The sequence below is a fragment of the Pomacea canaliculata genome, linkage group LG10, assembly GCF_003073045.1.
Source record: "Pomacea canaliculata isolate SZHN2017 linkage group LG10, ASM307304v1, whole genome shotgun sequence".
NCBI lineage: Eukaryota > Metazoa > Mollusca > Gastropoda > Architaenioglossa > Ampullariidae > Pomacea > Pomacea canaliculata.
In genome coordinates, this window is record NC_037599.1 from 11,289,116 (window position 1) to 11,310,592 (window position 21,477).

General features: G+C 41.6%; 1 protein-coding gene across 1 annotated transcript; it reads right to left on the reverse strand.

Moving 5' to 3' along the window:
• Nucleotides 1-18,288: 18,288 nt before the first annotated feature.
• Nucleotides 18,289-21,073, reverse strand: LOC112574497 (class E basic helix-loop-helix protein 22-like). The gene has a single exon (XM_025255623.1). The coding sequence runs from the start codon at nucleotides 20,133-20,135 to the stop codon at nucleotides 19,281-19,283; it is 855 nt and encodes a 284-aa protein (XP_025111408.1). The 5' UTR covers nucleotides 20,136-21,073; the 3' UTR covers nucleotides 18,289-19,280.
• Nucleotides 21,074-21,477: the final 404 nt, after the last annotated feature.

Consider the following 21,477-nt stretch of genomic DNA (forward strand, 5'->3'; position numbering starts at 1 on the left):
ATGCACACTAATTAGTTTTACGCTTCATTGCACAAGCTGAAACAACGGGACGCCTAGGACTTGCGAGCGGAAGTGTCTGGTCTTTACCGGCGTCCCACGATATCGTGGCGCATATCCTGACTGTGAACGGTCTGCAGGAGACGGCAAACTTCATATAAAGCTGATTTCCAAGCGTGACAAGGTAAACAACAACAACAACAATAACCCTTCGGGGGGTCTTCTGCGGACATTTCTGTCAGGTGTCGAAGCATATTAGACACTCTGCTGAAACAGTTTTAAATTAAGGGGAAGCACCACCTACAAAGGTCTTAAATCTTGTAGTGAAGTAGGTGGGCAGCTACTGTGATTTAACCCATACTTGAAGTGAATTATGACCTTTAGCCTTATCAGCTTGAGGAAGCCAGCTTTCAACGTGTGTGTGTGTGTTGGGGAGGGAGAGGGTTCTGTGTCGAGCTGTTGTGATTATTAAGCCCCGTTATCTGACACACGCAGTTTGATGATCTCCTCGACATCGTCTTAACAATCAACTTGTTTGCGACATTTGGTTTTGATCTACAACTTTTTACTCCCTGTCTTCTTTTTCTGGTGTGCCAGTCCAGGTGGAGGAAAGAGTGGAAACTTTGGGTTCGCATATTTGATCAAATCTCCAAATATTAAAATAACTGCTAATTCAAAAAAAAACATAAAGGCTGGTACTACATACATTTCCGTAGACTCTTTCGTACTGAGAACACGTTTTCAACCACATGACTGCTGTCGACTTCGTAGATGATGGAGCGAAGGGAGTAGAAAACGGAGGCAAGTGTGCCTTCAGCTACAGGGGTGTGTGGGAGATTGCCAGCAGCCGCCCTGGAAACGCGTCGCTGCTCGCAAACGTATGAGCCTGGCAAAAAAAAATATATTTACAGTGTGGTCTACAAGCTGACTGAAACAGGTAAAGCTTGTGAATATGGGCAATAACCGTGGGACTCTTAATCCGCGTCACAGCAGGTGACTTACCTTGTTTTAAGAGAAAACCAAAAGGTCATCTCGCTCAATCCGTGACACCTGTCGTGCACTTTTTCAGCTGAGACTTCAAACGTACTGTCGCCTGAGTAATTTCGACTCTAGACACTCTAAGGGCAGAGTCCTACATCTTGACACACACAATTTCTGATCGTACTTTCTAGAAAATAAGACAGAGAAACAACAACTCAGCACGTGATGTCAAACTTACGTCATTTCGATTGCATCACATTTTATTTGTTAAAAATGACGTCATGCAAATAAAGTTTATACTTGGCCGCCAGAAGATGAATGTCAATTCATAGCTCGTACCTACAGTTTGTCAGATTTTCTTCTTGGGATAGACGTGTAGGATTTAAAATGTGCAGTAAAATTAAGTTTATAAGTTTCACAATCAATTGCTAGTAATTGCTATAGCACATGGTCCTTCAAGATCTTTCTCGGCGTATCTCTTGCGTCATGCGGAAGCATCAACACTCGACGTCTGGCAGGTCCCTCCAGCGAGCTCAAGATGTCACCACGAGCCGCATTCTGACACATCGGGTTTATGGCGAGAGCTAACTCGACCTCTGTTTCAATCTCGTCGACACTCGTTGGTCCACCGGCAAACTACTGAAAGCGGACTAACTAGTATGCTCGTAGAGCCTCTGCCCACCCAACGGATAGCATCATGGTCCTCTCTATGTACTAATCTTCTGTCGTGGGCTTCTGCCCGTGATGAACAAATGTTTCTTTTTGTTAAGCAGTGCTTTTAGGCCCTTGGTCACCCAAGGTTTGTTGTTAGGATAAACATACACTGCCTTGATGGACTGGTGCAATCAACACTATTTTACTCCTCACTTTTACTCCTAACTGTGTGTTAAATGTCTGTATGGGTATGTGAGCAAAGACAAATTTCTGTCCTCCTGGGCAGACAATAAAGTCTGTTTTGATTTTGATTTTTGATTTGATTTTTGATAATGAAGGTTCTTGACTATAGCCCTCCTGCTGCGGCAAGACATTCGATCCTGTGACAAGGGAAACAACCCCGCTGTCTATGTTTTAACCTAGGTTGTTTCCCTTGGAACTGCGTTGTGATCTCGGAACTTTTGCCAATGAAGTCAAATATTCGTGACTTTTGACTCTGTGTTGTGATTGTCTCCGTTCAATGTTCTGTAGCAAATCTTTCATATGTATAGATGATAATAATAATTATTATTAATATTAATTAATAATAATAATTCTGTGAGGAAGATGTCAGAATTCTCTCTCATGTCAACCCGATCTCGAAAAGTAAAGATTTCAATAAAGCAGAAGATTATCATGTTTCTTACTACAGTTCAATCATTTGATCTATACTGGTCGTCGTTGAGCAGGGATGAGGATGTCTGACGGATGACATTTACCAAGGGTTTAACTCCTGAGCAGAAAAATAAGCTGAAAGACAGCTGGAACAAACACCTCCTAGGCTTTTACTTCATCAGTAAAAGCACCGTCCACAAGGGCAGCGAAAACGAAATCAGAAACTGATACCCCCGTCTCCTCCTCTATCCACCCAGGCCTAACTACCCGGGTATCTCTAGCCGATCAGCTCTGTCGTGCCGCTTAAACCACGGCGCTTGGAGTGAAAACTGTTCAAGCGTGTCCTCCCTGCACACTGCGGTCTTTGATCCCTGGTGGTGGCACCCGAGCAATCAGGCTGTCTGTTGTCACACCCTCCCCTACTCCCCCTACCCCTCACTCCTGCTCCCAGTCTACATGACGTGTTGTCCTCTACATTCCTGTCAGTTCTCTCTCCTCCTCAACCCCCATGCTTCTAGATCACATCAGCTCATTCTCTTTCATCAAACGCGGTTATCTCCCTGTGGAAATATCTCTCACTTGTGCAAGGTCCGATTTAAAACGTTTATTGAAAATCAGACGTGCCTCGAAAATGCTTTTTAAGTCGTATAATTCTGAAATTTTATACCTTTGGCTCAATGACCCCGGCTAACTTCTTTTTTTTTTTTTTTTTTTTTTTGTAGTAGTAGAAGGCGTTTGTTATGAACGAAAAACTGTGACCGTGGTTCTGCGCTGTACTATCCCCGCTGTTTCTCTTCAAATTTAAATGTATTTTAAATGTATCATGAGTGCACACGTCCTTTAATTTCCAATGGTTTTAATTTCTTATGTGAAAATTACCTTACTCATTGCTCATCCACCTGTCTGTCAATCATTTTCCAAACTTTTGCATTATCCCTCCGAATAGGCACGATGGATTTGACTAAGGACTTGTATTACCTTCTGTAAGTATGCTCTCTGGTCTAATGCCATGAAAATCAAGCCTGCAACCTCTGCCTTTTGCAAGAGATGCATGAATTAATTCCATAGCGCACAGTCCGATAGTGTTATTCTTCGTCAACCGACACTATGTCGATAGATCCTCTTTCTCATTCCCGTTTAAAGAAAATACCTCTTCAGCACGCCCGCCAGTTGACCATATGGGTCTTTCTTCTTCTTCCCTGCCGAACCGTCTAAGCCTGCCGGACACCGCAGCGCACAATGAATGCCAGGGAGGCTGACATTATGAGCCCCAGCGAGTGCCTAACGTGGAGGTTATGGGTCGTGACACCGGGTCAAAGCCTCACAAATGTGCTGGGGTTGATGGGGACGGCCATTTGTCATTGTCTCTGATGTCGAGGACGGAGATCGCAGGGAGGCTCCCGTCGTACGACAATCGCACAGGACTGGGACCCCAGCGGCTTCTGGTCGGTTCCTTACACAGTTCCTTTTCATTCCTCGTATGGGTGGCTGTCACAACACTGATGGACTGCCTGGGACATGGCGCAGATTGCACGCCGCACCACTCGCACTCTAGCTTTTCATCAGCGTTATGAGAACGAGGCTGGTGATGATTCGCTCCTTTGTGCGGAAGACAGCGGAGTATCATTTTCCTAGCAATAGTGTGAGATTTGATCAAATAACAGACAGATTCTGGGTGATCGTGATGTTTGATACCAATGCCTGTCTAATCTAAGAAGTGGTATTAAGAATTTAGTGAACGATTCAGGGATTTGTATGAGCAGTCCATTGTATTGGAAATAAGTAGCGTCAACAGTTTACTAATATATATATATTTGCACACTTTAGTTCATTTAATATTATAAAGAATAGTTTCAGCATATATTAATTTTTTCTTTTATTATGCTATAAAATATATATTTATATAGCATAAGTATCAATTGTTGTGGGAAGTGTGTCGGGGTGTGTGTGTGTGTGCATCCCGCCACTGAAAGTAATTGTTTAATTTGAAGTATATCTTACTGTTTAGAATACTGAAAAACGTATCCTTGTCTGTAATTGTAATGACACATTTCAAAACATTCTTATTCGCATTGTTTCTAAACAAAATCGCATGTTGAGAATATAATTGCTGAATCTAATTACCTCCAGTAATAATTATAGCAACCTTAAGGGCGGGTTTTCATCTTAAGAGTAATAAATAAAAACATTTTAAAACCAGAATTCGTTTGAACAAGTCAGAAATCTTGCTAAAGGATCTCGGACCCATCATCTTGTTCAGAAAAGTCGTGGCTTCTCTCCAACCTAATGGAAGTGTTTGAATGACCTGCACAGCCTCTCAGACCTAATTTTGCCCACTTTTCCCATCAACGCCTCGCTTTCGTTTCGGCGCCGGGCAGCAGTATCTGTCGTTAATTCCATTTACATTCCGGGCCCTGGACCCTGCCTGCGACTTTGGGAGGACAAGAGAAAGGAGGAGGAGGACGTGTGTTTCACGGAAAACAGCCAACAAAATTGTGTCGTCACAAATTAGTTTTCAAACAAGACTCGAGGCGTGCTCTCTTGCCCGCACTCCACAAACGCTCGCACATGTCTGTGTTTATTCTACGGGTCTCAAGGGGGTTCGAACCACGTCCACATGGCAACTGAGCAGCGACCAGGCTTAAATAACCTTCTTGAGCTTCGCAGTTACCCAGAGAGAGAGAATGCCATGAAGGACAGCTTTTAGTCTTTGGAGGTTTTTAACATTATTTAATATAAAGTTGACTACTGCCCTTAAAGACCAAGTGGGGTGGAGGGTTTTTTTTTTTTCCTTAATAATTTGAGTAAAATTCATTGCACATACTATTTCCCCAAATCTGGGTGGATACCCCCTTCCGTTTTCGAGAGACATCGAATGTCCAGAAAGGTCAAAATCGTGAGCCCCGTTTGGACAGATACGTAATTTTCCAACTCACCCATCGGCAGTGGTTTTCCCAAGCATCCTTGTACAATCCTGACGTCTGTGTTTTTGAGCTTTCTGTGCATTGAGCTTGACTTTATCTCCAGAAAATAAACATGCACTCCACTAGTCCTTTCATTATAAAAAAGGAAACCAAGGCGGAAGAGACCTACAAAGGCATGTGCCAAGTGATTTTAGCATGATTGTAGCAGTTCCAACTCGCTTTCTCACCACTAACCGTCCAACATAAATGTTGGTGGTATACAGGGGTAGTTGAAGCCATAACTGGAGGCTGGGGGTGGAGGTGAAGAATTGGTGTTTTACGCCGAGCCAGAAACTAAGACTATATGACGGCAAGGCAGTCAGCCCTGTAAACAGATGGCACATCCAGAGAAAGAACAGTGTGCCCGAGACGAGAGCTGAACCCAGGACAGCCAACCCTCACTGCATTGGTGACAGGCGCTAACCGTCGCGGCACCGGACCGTCCTGGAAGCAGAGTGGGCGGAAAAGGGGGGAAATGTGGAGAAAATTCTTTCTGCCAAAGTATGACAAGAGACAGGAGTGGCGGCACACTGTGTGGAAAATTAACGAGTGAAGACTGCATTAACAAATTAATCTCCTGGAATCAACCATATTTAAAATACTTTTAAATGATTCCTTTATGATAATGAAACAACTTTTAACTTTATGTTTAACTAAACGGACTTTTTTGGAGAATAATTATATTTACTGAACAATTCAATTTCGTCACTTATAAAAACATTTAAATTAAACTATCTAGGCAAAAATTAATGAACGGCTGGGGGGAGACTACATGCTGACAACATTCACATCATTGCCTCCTTCCTGAATATCGGCTGACCCCTATACCCTTGCCCCCCTGGTTCTTACGTCACTGTAGTACATATTTTGCAAGTTGGTGAACGTCCAGTATAATGTTTTGAATCGCCTTCTAGTTTACGATATTTTTTTTACCACCCAGAAAAAAAAGCCAGGAACATGATAGCCGACTATCTAGTCTGTGAACTCAGATACTTTATTTTCACATCTCACATTTAGAACAAAACCCGAGAAGGTCGTGTTCCCAGAGAAGCGCGCGGTGAGTGCAAGCTGACAAAGTACGTGTTTGCTGCGAAACATCATTATCCGCCGGGTATAATCACAGCTAGCATGGCGAGTGTGGCAAATCGAATTGACTCGCTTTTTCTGTGTTTGATCGATCCTAACCATATCAGTCGCGATAGCAACAATTAACAAGATAGATTTCGCCCGCAATGCGTTTTGAAGGGCTGCAATAACCCCTCGTCGTGCCGCCATCACAGCCAGACGCCTTGGTCCTAACGTCCACGACATGGGGTCACAGGGCACCGCTTGTAGCCAGGCCTGCACCTCTCAGGCATTCTCTCTTTCTCTTTCTGTCTTTCCCATCCCTTCCTCGCCATTTCTTCATCATCATCCTCTCCATTTCTCTATCTCTATTTCTTCTTGTTTTCGGTTTCTTTCTTTTCATATCTCCTTTCTTTTTTTCTTTTTTTTTTTTTTGACTCTCTTCTTTCTCTCTGTCATCCTTTCTCTCACTCTCTTATTCGCCTTTCTCTAACTCTTCTACCTGCCTTACTCTTATCCCTCCTCTCTCTCTATTTTTTCCTCCACCTACCCCTACCTCTCTTTCTCGCTCTCCCCTGCTCTCCTATTTCGTGTACTTTTATGCTGAAGATCTATGGTGGATATAACTGTCATCTCTCTCTCTCTCAAATTGAAAGCTGAATAACAAATTTAAAAAAAAAAAACTTCATATATTTTTGTTTCTCATGCCATTTCTGCTTATAATAATTATATCCTATTTCTGCGCTGTGTTCAAAGACACACAGAAAGCTACGTTTTATAAAGAGAAATATTTCTTTTTATTCGCCAGCCCGAGTTTATTTGTTTGTTTGTTTTTTAAAGATGCACAGTCATGGAATAAATAAGAATTAAACAATCACGGCTTAGCATAGACTAATATTTTTTAAATTTTATAAAGATATTTGTAAGTTGTGAAATGTCTAGCTTCTCTTGGTGATGCTTCAAACCCCTGTCGCTGAATGGAGTTTCTTTTCTAGAAAAAGAAAATTTGGTGCTGGAGGCTGATTGTGGATGGAAGGAAGAGGGCCAAGGAGAAGTGGAGGCTGGGTGCGAGTGAGAAACATGTGACCAGATGGGCCGCCGTCATGCGGTTATGGCTGAGACAGTCGCACGGCCCCGTCACAGCCTGTCAGGCCAATGATCTCTCACATCGCCGCTAATGGACCGGGGCGGGGTTCGGGTGATGATGTTTGGTCACAAAGAACAAGCCCCCAGCTCTCCATCCCTCCCTCCCACCGCCATCCCCTTCCTCATCTTACTGCACGGCTGGACTAGCTTGTGTAAAACACCAAACAGGCAGCCAACCCTTTTTTTCCACCCCTCTTAATTCAGAGCTTTTAAGGGATTCTTCACGTTGGTTTGTTTCTCGTTTCACTTTGGTTTAATTTTTTTTCTGGCGAGTCAAGTTTTGTTGGTGTAGTTCTTTTTTATTTGAGATTTTACTCGTAGTTTGATCTTCTTTTTTATTTTCCCCCCTAACCGACAAAATTGTAAAAGTTCATAAAACGAAAGAAAATATTCGAGGATATTTTTTTTTAGTAATGATGCAGTTGTTATACCCAAGTTTTGCTAAATGTATATCAGTGAAAGATTTTGAGAGATATAAGAAGGCGCTTTGTGAAGACTGACCATTGAAATGGCTGTTTACAATTTTTTTAGGGCGTTTTCGCCCCACATTGTATTGTATTGTATTGTATTGTATTGTATTGTACTGTATTGTATTGTATTGTATTGTATTGTATTGTATTGTATTGTATTGTATTGTATTGTACTGTATTGTATTGTATTGTATTGTGTTGTACCTGCCTCTTTACATAAGCTTATAACAAAATTTACAAAAAGCTCATTCCTTGAACATTACAAAAATAAGAAAGATACAATTGAACAACTAAGCATCATGATGAGTACACTCTTACCAGGGATTGAAAAAAATATGCTGCATGGGATGTCTACGAATTTATATGTAATATATTTAAGAGCGGGAACGTACACGTGTATGCGTGGGTGTGTGTGTGTGAGTGTTTTAAACCTGAGTCCCTAATCTTATGTAAGTCTAGCACTCTTTTCTGTGATTTTAGGGTTATTTTTATGATATTATTATTCTCTATCTTTCAAGTCCTTTACCTCCCCAACCGACCCCTCCACCGCTGAGTACCTTGCCTCCGTACCCCTATAAGGTCTAGAGCTACATTAGTGCAGGTCAGTCGTTTAACAGTTACAAGCAGGTGCGTCGTGCTTCCGGTCATTACCTCCACGGTCAGTGCAGCTGACAGGAACAGTGCCCCCCCCCCCCAACACACACGGAGGTGCTGGTGCATCGCCCGCGCGGTGCTTAACGTCACGTGACGAGGAAGAGGCATTTAGCGAGGGTGGAGAAGGAAAATTGCAATATCGCAGCCCTTTTCCCTGCCTTGCTCTCTAGGGAAGGTCTAATGCGCCTGTTTCGTTTGTGAAGCCCGCCCTTAATTCATCACTTGCTCCGACGCCACTTTCTCTAGCCTTATCACCGCACTTTAATATGTTCACTTTTCCCCAGAACCGAGTCAGCGAAACGAGAACTGGGTTTCATGAATACGCCTGTCCACACTTTTCCGTACATAAAAATGACCCAACGCATCCCCTCCTCCCCATCCTCCTAGGGTCTCTCTTCAGGCTGATAGAGAATCCTCACGATCTCTATTCCTGCACGACTCTTGGCTAGGTTAACAGGCTAAAGTTACAGAGGATGTCAACTGGCTTTGCGGAATCCTGTTGGAAGAAAGGGAGAGAAGAACGCGATCTGGGGATCGATTGATGTGGCGAGGATGACCGCGCCGGCCATTTGTGTTCGTCTCTATCCCACAATCCCAGCATCCCCATCCCCAACTACCCCTTCTCGATCCTTTCTCAGTTTTACACCGCTCACTGTAGGTACTTCGTATATGTCAGGTCCTCTTTATCATCTTGTTAAAGTGTATCACGTCGAGCAAAGTGGAAATAAGTTTCAGTACTTATAGTGTTTGACACCCGAGACCATGTAGTGTGCTGTAGCCGAAACTATTTGAGACGCCATGTTTTGGTCGTTGATGCGGAGTAAAGCTAAAAAGTTGGTTCTTCGTTGAGTGATGCTTGTGAAATTATAGTTGATCGTTGGAGACTGGTGCTTGCTTCCGATGTTGCTGTTATCGTTTGGTTCCGAACTCGATGCTCGCACTAGAACTGTGTCCGACAGCTAGACACTTCCCAGAACTGGATTCCTTAGAAGTTAGCACCTCCGTCTTTATTATAATTTGAAACCCGTGACACAAAAAAGAGACCGAATCAACATAGAAGACTAGCAACAACAACTTACTGCAGCAATGTGTGTAATGTAAACCTGTTTTTATTTTATTTTTATTTAGAATTGTACAAATCACGAAGTGTAGGAGATACGCTGAACCTTCATTCTTCAAAGAATATTATATACTACTCACACTAATTTTGATCCCCCTTCACATAAAAACAGTTTATAGGTGGAAGTGTGACTGATGTGCTCAAACCCCGTTAAAATTAGTTATTTGAAAGCCTCTGGTGTCATCTAAGGTGACAAAGCTGCTGCTTCTCTAACGCAAGCTCCTGGTTTGAAGCTTTATTTCTGCATTGCTACTCTCGTCACATCGTCTGTTTAATCACACCCTTCAGGACCACAAAGTCGAGCCATCAACTGGCCACAGTTAGTTTGGACCTGCCCTAGGGACCCAGCGTCCTCATAAACTATTGGATTATGCCCCTGAACTGTCGCTATTAGCTTTGTAACGGTAGTCCCGAGGCTTCTGCAGCTCGCACTGGCTTCCTAGCTGCATCCTAGAGGCTGTGCAGGCCATCTAGGCATGAAACATGATTGACATAGAATTACAGGCTTTTTGACAATGATGGATATAGAAAAGGAAGAGATCTATTGTCTCCCTTTGCACCGTTCTTGTCGGGGATGGGGAAGGGAGTCAGGAGGAGATGAAAGGAAATATTCAACAGCAAATCGGATTCTATACCGAAAATTCATGTTCGAAAAGTATTTCGATAAAATTATCAATTTTGGTTGCTGATGCAGTGTTAAGTTAATAACAATTGTAAACTGACACTAATTTAATATTGAGTAGATTTGCATCGGCGCGATAAATGTGACCTGGTCATGCTTAGCTTGAGACAAAATAATTATTAAAACCTTTGTCTCTCTATTGATAGTTGTTTAGTGTTAAGGCTATGACGACATGGAATAAACCTGCTATCTAGTATATAAAAATTATGTTCTCGAAAGAATTTTAAAAGAGAGGTTAGCAAAACTGTCATCAAATAAATTTTCAGATTTTTGCATTTGTGCTTACTTTACATACTGACAACCGTCGCTGCATGGTTAAAACCTACAGCAGATGGTGGTATAATCTCTTTATCACCCTCTTTTAATATTCTCTACTTTTATTTAATATCCTCAACTTTGTTGTAGTCGGATAACTGTGCTTTTCTTTTGTCTAGATGTATTAAATTTATTGCCAAATAGTAACTGCTTTTATTTTTAGTGGTAGACTAGATACATGACGAGTGTCTTTTATTCTATTGATTATAACAATACTATATCGACTCATTATTAATTTTCTGGCAAGAAAATAAGCTGACAAAAGCCTACTCATTCTTACTACTAGACAATATTGTGTCCTCCCTTACAATAGTATGGCGATTTTTTTTTTTTTACTCGCGGATCAAAGCAACACATTTGGCTAATAGTTTCCTTTATCTTTTACATTTGATGACAATTTTACACTTTACAGCATTTCTGTCATAGACAATATCGTCTTACCACCAAGCTTCTACACAAGCTAGCACTCAGGCGAAGATGCTAAAATACCACCACCAACAACAACAAAAAAAAAAAAAAAAAAAAGAAAAAAGCCTGAGAACGAAACAAGGAACCAAACCTTATCCTCCCTTTTCTCTTTACCTTTTCGAACCTTTCCCTCCGGTTCCACACAGCGACTAATTCTCGCGCGAAAACTAATTTGTAGTTTGTCGGCGCTGGATATTGACAGGCAAGGAGGACCCACAAACTCTGAAGCGACTCATCGTGGCGTCTTATCAGCGGGCTACAGGCCTCCAGCCATCGACCCTGTTGGCCCCCACGGCGCGTTTTCGCACCGCCAGGCTGCGATAAATAAAGTTACATTGGGAATCGCCAATAAGCACTTTAGTTAATGCAGAAATTGACTTCAGAATAAACTTCAGATCTCGCGCCGATCAATAGCCGCCTGGCCCGACCAGCCAGGATGAAATAATTTTCGGGCTTGTCTTGCCTCTGCTGCCTGCTTGAGCTTAGGGAGGGACAGCCTTTTCTGCGCTGACACTGACGACCCCTCAGATGAGTTCAAGCAGCACAAAACATCGTTGGTGGGGGAGAGAGTGTGGGTGCCATTTGGCTCCCCTATTCTGGACCACTTTAGGATTTTTTTAAGCTTGATTATTGGTTGGTCGGTTGTTGTTATATTGAAAAGGGAAAGATAAGGGTGTTAACAACATAAAAAATAGATATACAGAAGTCATACATCTTACAATAAGCATTGCCAGAAAGTGAAAATTAAATGAGTGAGGGTCACGGATATTGTTCTCGTCAAAACTATGTTATTTAAACTAGGTATGTCTAACTGCCGGAGGACGTCTACAAGTAAAGACCTTACATCATTTGTCTTCCTGTCAGATTTATTTACAAAGTTTTTTAATGCTCACATAATATTCTATTCTATTTTATTGTCATTTTAGATAAATTTGTCCAGTTATTTTCACGTTAACCTACCGATTTCACGAAGCATTTAACAGTGGGACACAACGTCCGTGCTCCTTTCTACTCCTTTTACTGCTCCTTGAAGACGGTCCCTAGCTTCCTCGACCCAAGCACCCTGGGGATATTAGGAAACAGAAAAAAGGTTTCCTAAAGTCCGCCTTCATTATTGAGGCTAATGCCGGTAATAGACTGTGGCAGAACTGATGGGATTTGGGGAAAACATTACAATAACAGAACTATAAACCACCAGAGGGGGTGAAAGTCGTGGCGGATGGAGGGACGCGAAGAAGAACTGAAGGCCGCGAGGACGATGGGAGAGATCACACAGGACTGAGCCTCGCTCTGAAACATTTCTAAGCTGGAGAAAGATGGGTTTTCTGTCAGACTATTGCCAACAAATCATAGCTGGAATAGCAGGAAATGTGAAAGAATCGTTAAATGGATGAGGGAAAAGATGGAGTAACAGAAAAAGAGAGTTTGGGTATGCAAGAGAGAGAAATAATGTGTGGTGTGTGTGAAATTCAAATTGAGTCCCTAAGTTTTGTAAGTCCAACCGTTTATATTGCTTTGGGTTGGAATTTGCAACCATGGACATTGTTTTACTCCGTTTCCCATCACCATTCTCCTCCCCGTTGCCGACTCCACTTCACAATTTCAGAGCTGATAAATAAATTAATGAAATCCCTACCGACGATGAAGAAGACCTAAATGTAAGCTGACAGGATAACAAATGTTATATTATTCTCCTTTTGTCTGTTCAGCAACATGAACTTTGAAAGTTCAATAGTCAACAGTATTTATGTTTTAGTAATTACTTACGACGAGTGCACCTGACCCGACAGACCATTTCTGTGCCGGTGTTTCGTCGACAAACATTAATCTAATCGCCTTGTTCTGATCACCTCCACCTGGAAACAAAACCAATGGTGCACAAATACACAGAGTGTATAATTCCATAAATAGCTTGGTGTTATAAAGGGGAAAATAAATATACACACACTTAATCCTCCTGTTGCCCTGTGCTGGTATACTTGTTATAAACAATATATTTATATTTGCACTATTTTATTTTCACACTATTCCCGTTGCAAACATCTGTGACATCAGGTCCAGAATCGTTCATGCGTTTCAAATATTGTGTCGCCAATTGTTATTGCGAGATAATTCAAATTCTAGTCTGAAATATGACAGGTCACGTGCTAGTTACTGATGGCACCAAAATACCTTCTATCAACAGACGGATTCTTGTCATCACTGATGCCACTGAGTCCCTCTCCACCCTGCTTAGTTTATTTGGGAAAAACTATCTGGTGATGGCGACGTTGAGGTCTAACGTGAAGATAAACACGATACACGATGTCCAGCTTCGGTTGAACACTTTATTTATTCGTAAAATATTGTGTACACCACCTTGATAACCCTTTACTTTTGTTTCTTGCCCTGTATTTACTGGATGATTTTATTTGAAACATTTTCTCTTTTGGGTTTGCAGCGTATAGTCTGCTTTTCGTTGTGAAATGTTTTAACTGAAGAAGCTTAAATGTTTTGAATACCTTTCTGTCAGGTGACCTTTACGAAATTTCTATGATACTGAAATTTTACACGATTTAAATACACAGCTCAAACAAAAAAAAAAAAAAAACAATTTCCGTCTAAAATTTATAAAGATATTTCTTTACTAAGATATTTTATTTCGTATCTAATAAGTCCAAAATGCAAATTAAAAATGTAAGTACTCCTATTTATTTAATGAAGTGCTCACTAAAGATAAAGAAAACATCTAAATATCACTTGACAGGAAAACATCGTCTTTTTTACTTTCCATTTTTTATTTCAAGCAACAATTTTATAATAAACCTTAAACCTTAGTCACCTTAGTAAAGTTATGTTCAGAAGATGCGTTTCCTTCTTTAAAAAAAAAAACAACAACAAAATACTTTCTTTAAAAGTACTGGGTCATAAGTATATTTTTTTTTAGAAATGTTTAATCTAATTCGATATTTTGTATACATTTGTTGATATCGAAATGCTGGTTTTACTAGCCCACCCAACTCGGTAGACGGTTCATTACTGAAGACATCACTGATGTTGTATTGAGTTTTAACATCTCCATACCTTGTGTGGCTACCATCTCCAAGCAACAAATCCACCAGGTTTCAAGGAATCACTTTTTTCAACGATAAATAGAAAGATAGATAATGCTACGTATGGCCAAAACAATCCAGATTCATACTGTGGTTCTAGAATAACACACCTCTAGCTTTTGTACACAATAGAAGTGCTCAGAGTTTATTGTGATTATCAAAGACAGTATTTTTTCAAAAATATTATTTCAGACTGTGGTTTATAATAAATAAGCTTTTTAAATAATATTAATTGTAGCTGACTTCCTCAATCATTTTTCTTTTTGTCTGATACTGATTTTGTACAGTTTTGTTATCTCCTTTTTACTTTTTTATATCTTGGTTACTTTCCCTATCTGTACTGCAACATGCAGAATAAATGTACTCACTTTTATTTTAGAGTGTGATGCTTCGCTATAAGGATTAACGTAGCGTGCTAGTCATCCTCATCGTCGTCGTCGTAGTCATCGTCGTTGTCGTTGATGTTCTCGTCATTATTGTGCCAGTCAAAGGCAGTCAGACAAATCTTATTTCGCTGACATCACAGCTGGCCAGGTGTTGCCATGATAACCAGTCCTGCCGCTGGCGTGGCTTTATCACGACTGCCACAAACGAAGCTGGGTGGCCATAATGTGATTACTAAATGAGCAGGCAGTCTGAACTTTTTGACCTCACCCAGATATTTCATTCGCTGACTGTAACAATAGCAACAGCAACAGTGATAGGGCCAGAATAATTTTCATGTAGCCAAGCTGACTGCTCACTTGCGGACTAGCTTCTGACTACAGTAAAAACTAATCTTCCTCACAGAAGTCAAAGCTAAAATTTAGACTCTTTGTCAGTTAAATTCACCACAGTTATTTCTGCAGGTTGAGAATATGGCATGAAATAAGATATATACATAAACTTCATATTAATATATAACTGTCAATGATAGTTACTTCAGTGACAGCGACGGAAAGTCTACGAACTTAGCAGCAGCAGCAACAACAACAACAACAACAACAACAACAACAACAGCAACAACAACAACAGCAACAACAACAACAACAAGAAATGTAAAACTCGTTCTAACGAGTCGAATCACATATTTGGTTATGAATAAAACTTCAACCAGTTGGAGTCACCGTGAGAGAGCTGTCTTGTACCCAAAGGCAATCAGTATTATTTCTACCAAATCAGCAGTTCAAAGTTGAAAGGGCAGCCCGACTTGTAAGCTTGAGATTTAACAGAACATAAACCTCTTTAGTTGTAACAAAAGTTCGTAGAGCTTTTTTAATTATTTTGAAGCACATGCGATGTGACCTCACTTGTAACTTCTTATATCCTCTTGGGTTATATTGTTTACTACTTCTTAAATAAGATGTTTCGTTGCTTTAAACTAATTTCTTTTCTTTTTTTAAAGTTTTTTTTTCTTGTTAGACATACCGACATGGCCATAATTGGTTGGTTGTTTTAGTAGGAACGTGCTTCCACCGTGAAGTGATTTTTATGGGGGAGAGAGTGGAGGAACCCGAAGTACCCGGAGAAAACCACCGAAAAAAAAAAAACAAGTGGAAAAAAGAGATAAAAAAGACTCAGGAATCCCTGATATTGGGCATCCTTTCAGCTCCTATTCCTCTACCAACACCCTGTAGCCTCCTCACTATGCCCTCTCTTGACACCCACACCCAAGTTTCAAAACCCCGTCACGCATGGTGTACTATAGACAGAGTTTGAAATAATTGGCAATTATTATTTATTGATGACAGGACTGTGAGGTAAATAAAAACGCGATCTGATCACAGTTTCATATCTATAGCTCTTTTTTTTTGATGGGTGTCAGCGATGTGGGATACTGTCGTCTGCTGTATGCAACAAATGTGACAAGTAGGGCCGTTCCTGACTTTTATTCTATCATCAAAAAGAATGTGGAAGTCAGATCGGGGTCCTATGGTACTTGGTAACATCTTCGTCGAAATGATTAGCCCAACATTACCGATGTTCTCACTCTCAGCCTATTAAACATAAGTAGCAATATCGTCAGAAGTAGGTGTGACATTTTGTAGTGGAGGGGCATGTTGGGTCGAATCAATGTTTTTAATACTACCACATGGAAAAAGAAGTATTCATATCTATTATTGACTCACTCTTCTTTCCATGTTCATTTCAGAAGAATGTATAATTTGCTAATCATGTGCAAAAAAAGGTTTAAGCAATTAATTAAAGACAGCATCTTTAAAGGCTACTCGTGCACATTAAAATTTTTCAGTTATGTTCTACAAATAACAACACAAACACACACACACACAATGTATGCATTGACGTCTGTGGTAAGTTCCAGGCTGAATGAGTTTAATGGCAGGAAAGTTGTTTTACTTACTGTTTCTAAAGGTAGGTATAATATGGTGTGCATCATGCCTTTTTTTCATGTCATTAAATATCACTTAGAGAGAAACCGAAAAATAGAAACGTTTGAAGATAAGTGAAAGAGATGAGCATGATCATAAAGAGTTTTTTGACGACAGACAGCTAGACACACCACGAACAAGAGTTTTCAAGCTGACGAACAGACATATTCCGATATCAATATAAAGACAATTTGTTCTTGTAAATATTTTTTGTCAAATTACTCGGCTCCTTACTGTCGTGTTGGAATGCCAACTAAGCAAGTTGCATGAGGCGATAAACAGTTTCATAGCAGACATTGTCGCTAATTGTTAAACTCAATCAACAACAGTTTTTTTTCAGAGATATTACTGCTGTCTGTTTGTTAGGACAAGAGAACTAGCTTCTGTACACAATTCTCAGTACGTTTTCCCAACAAAGGAAATCGGTTGAGAAGTTGTTCGTGAATTTTTAAATTTTTGGTCCTGTCCATATCCTCGCTTCTTCAATTTTTTAGAGCAATAATTGCTTGCGCATTCTGCAAATCAAAATATCAGTTTGAAAGAAAACTTACAGCAACCGAACAATGCAACAAAAAAACCAATAATTTGACACGTTTTAAAAAAATTTTATCGTCTGTATAGTCGATTTCTGTTACAACAGAAAGGTGTTCTTCAAGCTGACTGTGGCTGAAAATGTAGACTGTTACATCTGTTGGTCATTCATAATGTATATTATTTTTTTTTTTCGGCTTCTCCTAAATATTTTCCTTTATTACCCCATCATTAGTACTTGGAGTACACTTTTGCGTTAAAGATTATAAAAGCTGTTGCTGATATCTGACTTACTAATTAACTTGTGTCTCTCATAAATAACTAAAGTTCCGCCTTTGTTTTTGTTTTGGGGTTGGTTTTTTCTTTTTCTTGTTTTTGTTGTTGTTTTGAGTTTGTATTTGGGGGGGGGGGTTTGGTTGTAAAATATAAGGTCTAATGTTGGCGTCCCAAACTGTAATCGAGCTAATAATTGTTTTAAATAGGAAATACATTTTCTATAAATAGCAACCATTAATGATTAATTAGATAAACGTCCAGATCGTGTTATACTTTTAAGAGTCCCCCGTCTCTTCATTATTTTCCTCGGATAAATGTTCACGTTCTCTCTTATATTGTGTGTGTGTGTACGTGCGTGAGTGAGACACACAGAAAGAGAGAGAAAGGAAAAGAAAGAGAACGAGAGAGCAATCTTGTTTTCAGTCCAATTTTTGTGGGGTTTTTTCCCATTTCTTTATTTATCCCTTTCCTTATTTATTTGAAAAGCTGAGATAAACTATTTTATATGTTTGACTGTATATATTTTTATTTAACTTAGTATCCTCATTTACCGTAGGTCAGAACTGTACAAAATGTCAAGAGTCACAAGTTTACCATGTTTTCAGGAGGTCGGTGTTTCATGTTTGAGTAAGATCAGGGTCACATATATACAAGCATATACAGCGTTGATATTGTAGTGCTCAGGTAACAAACTTCCTACATCATCTCATATAACATACAACTACATAATCTCCTATAATATATTGTATGTCTCTTTGGTGTCATTTAGTAAAGCATAATTACTTTTTGTATATAATATAAAACAGCTACACATTCGTAATCTACTGAAGTAAGAACAAACAACAAAAGTGTAGCAATACAATATTTTATTATTTACGACCGTAAATACTGTGGACTGAAAGCCTAACGACACCGTTGCATCTTCTATGATGTAATACTTAGTAAAAATGTTCATGTACACACTTATAAATAGGCTTGTACATTCTTCCATCTATTCCTTCATTCCCTACCCAAAACTAGCATCCTTTCATATACAGGCAAACGCATGCATGCACGAACAGACGCACACCCGTACTGAACATGTCAAGCAAAAGTACAATGTTTACTTCCCTGTCTTTGGCAACAAATGGAAATCTGTTTGTTGTCTAGTCCATTTCGTACAGGCGCTATCTGGAAATCCGTTAGTTGTGAATGCACCACAGAGAACGATTGTTCTGGAGTCACACCCACACAATAGCTTTCTTTCATCTGAGAATTATCTCATCACCATGGCAACCTCGGACTAGAAGTCATTCATCAGCTACTTTGTGGAAGGTCTTCGATTCATTTTGTCTACAACTTTATGATCGGTTAAAGTTCGATGAAAGTAATAAGCAGATTTTCGATGGTGTTACTGGTGGAAGATGAAAGAGTTGATGGAGATGTAGATGTTTTAACAGTTCAATGTCTGTCTCGGAGGAAAAGAACGGTCTGTCGTGAAGTTTCCCAAGCAGCACTCTGCTTAACCTTTTCAGCGGCCTGCTTCTTACCCTTCATCAACTATATCATTGTCTCCCGTTATCTGTCATCACTTTTGTAAATCTGAGATCCCGACAATATAACATCGTCTTGTTATTGCAGTCTTCACGGATGCAAGGTGCTGTCCATTGAGGTCACACACACAGGTCACAGGCCACAGGTGAACGTACATTCAGCTTATGTCACTCTCGTCGAGAAAGTCATCTGTAGAAAGACTAAAAGGTCAATAGGTGAACTGCGACTTACTGATTTCTGGACTCCACTCATTGTTGCATCTCGGAGATGGGTATGGTGTTGGTGTGTTGGTGCCAGACAGAAAGAAGTTCTACACACCATCGCTGACACATCTCTGGCAACCAGGAGAGGCGGGACGAGGCGCGAACACCGGCGACCGATTCTCCGCCGAGAGACTGGGAGGCGGCGGCGCCTGGAGCCTGGAGTACGCGGAGTAGGTCTCGATGGCGGCGGCCGTGGGACCCTGGTTGAGATAGATGATGAGCCGCCGCATCTCCTCCAGAGCATTGGCCTGCATGAGGATGTAGTTCTTGGCCAGCAGCAGGGTGGCGATCTTGGACAGCTTGCGGACTGACGGACTGTGTGCATACGGGATGACGGCCCTCAGTTCGTCGAGGGCGTCGTTCAGGTCGTGCATCCGGCGCCTCTCCCGTGAGTTGATGTTCAGGCGGACCGCCTTGTTCCCCACCAAGCCCACGCCTACCGCGTTGATGCTCCCGATGCCATGACTACCTCCGCCATGACTGCATTTACCTTTCGTCTTGCCGGCGCTGCTGCGCTCGGTTCCGTACTCCTCCGACAGAATCCCGAACTTCGAATCATCATCCAAACCGATCTTTCTCTCGACACCAGCACCACTACCACCACCGTCCCCGTCCAGAGCGTCCTGCGACTTGCGAGTCCCATCGTCGGTGATGGAGAAGTCGTCGGCCTTGTCTTGCATGGAGTTCTCGTTGATTTCGGACCTAGAGTTGCCGCGCGCGGGGATGGTGTCGTCAAGAAGGTCGTCGTCCACGCTGCTGTCGTTGTCGCTGTAGTCGTGGCTGCTGCCGGAGTCTTTCGGCAGAGCGTAGCTGGGGAAAAGATCCCCTTCCGGCATGCTGCTGTCGCTGCAAAACTGTTTCAAACTCCGGACAGGGCCGCCAGGGAAACAGGAGTAGTCCATGATCCTCGTGCAGTAGGTAGTGTCTTTCAGCTACCCTTACACCCGGCACCACATTAACTTTATTCTGCGTTTTTCAAAAAGACATTTACAGGTCTTTGTCCGGTCCTTCTTTTTCTAGGTCTTTAAGTCTCTGGCAAAACTGGCAAAATTGTTTCAAAAAGCTAAACTGCTTTGAAAAATTGTATATTTGTTTTGGTCTTACTTTTAGTAGTTGAGTGGCTTGTTATAAAGTCGTATGATTTATATGGATATTATGTAATCACAAACCAAGATGGATGAAGCAAATTCACCACTGGGCTCCAGTAATGAAGTTCATAAAATCTTCGTCTTTATAAATCGCCACGCTTGTTTTACAGAGAGAAATTTTTGCCACAAATGCAAAACCATGAATTTCTTGTACTGGCGAAACCGTCAGAATCTATGTTCTGCTCCTGGGCAAAAAAACACCATGCTATGGCGGGTGAAGTCAACTCACCCAGCTCTCTTGACTTACTCTATAATGTCACTCAAAACTTGGAACAACTTTCACCCCTCTCTCGCCGACGAACAAGAACAAGTAACCGCCAAACTGCGACTTCCTGTCACTAACGGGTTCCGACACCCTATGCGGGTGCTGCGACACCCTGTCTTTATACACTAGAAATCACAGTTCACAAAACCTTTTTTCCCACTTTCTAACAGCTCAAATCCAGTGTTGAAAACACGACTTAGGATCGCGCGCGTGCAGGGCGAGAAGTTGCGAGGTGAGATGTTGTGCGCATGCGCCGGAGACAGGCGTCTGGATGGGTGTGGATATGCAATATAGAGGGGTGAGGCGCACGAGCGTCGGGCCTGCCCACCATTCTCACTAGCCCTGCCTTAACTTCCCTCCTCGTTCCCCCCATCTCTCTCTCACACACACACACTTACTTTCCCAGTCACCTTTGAATATTCCAATCTCACCCTCTCTCTCTCTTTCTCGTTCTCGTTCGCGCGCGCGCGCAGCCTGGGCTTAACTCGCGCAGGCCCGATGATAACAAAATCGTATTAGCAAATTAATTGGAGTGTTTGAGCGATGCCTCTTGCACCGCGCTTGCCCATTGGCCGGGACAATGCGAGGGGCTCAGCGGCACGAGAGGCGCGGTGCGCGCGCAGCTGGCGGCTGAGGAGATAGGGTAATTACTGTAGAGACGCCCTCGCGCCTGTCTCCCGCGGTAATGAGGCTAAAAGCGCCGACACTTTGGGGCGTGCGCACCACCCCTGGCCGTGCGTTCACTAACTCGATTAAAGTGTCCCAGTCGTATACCTCCCACTGGCCACTGAAACACTGAAACAACGAACACGACCATGGTACACTAGACTG

Excerpts from the sequence above, each read along its gene's own strand:
- LOC112574497 (XM_025255623.1), bottom strand. The coding sequence starts at position 20,135 with ATGGACTACTCCTGTTTCCCTGGCGGCCCTGTCCGGAGTTTGAAACAG.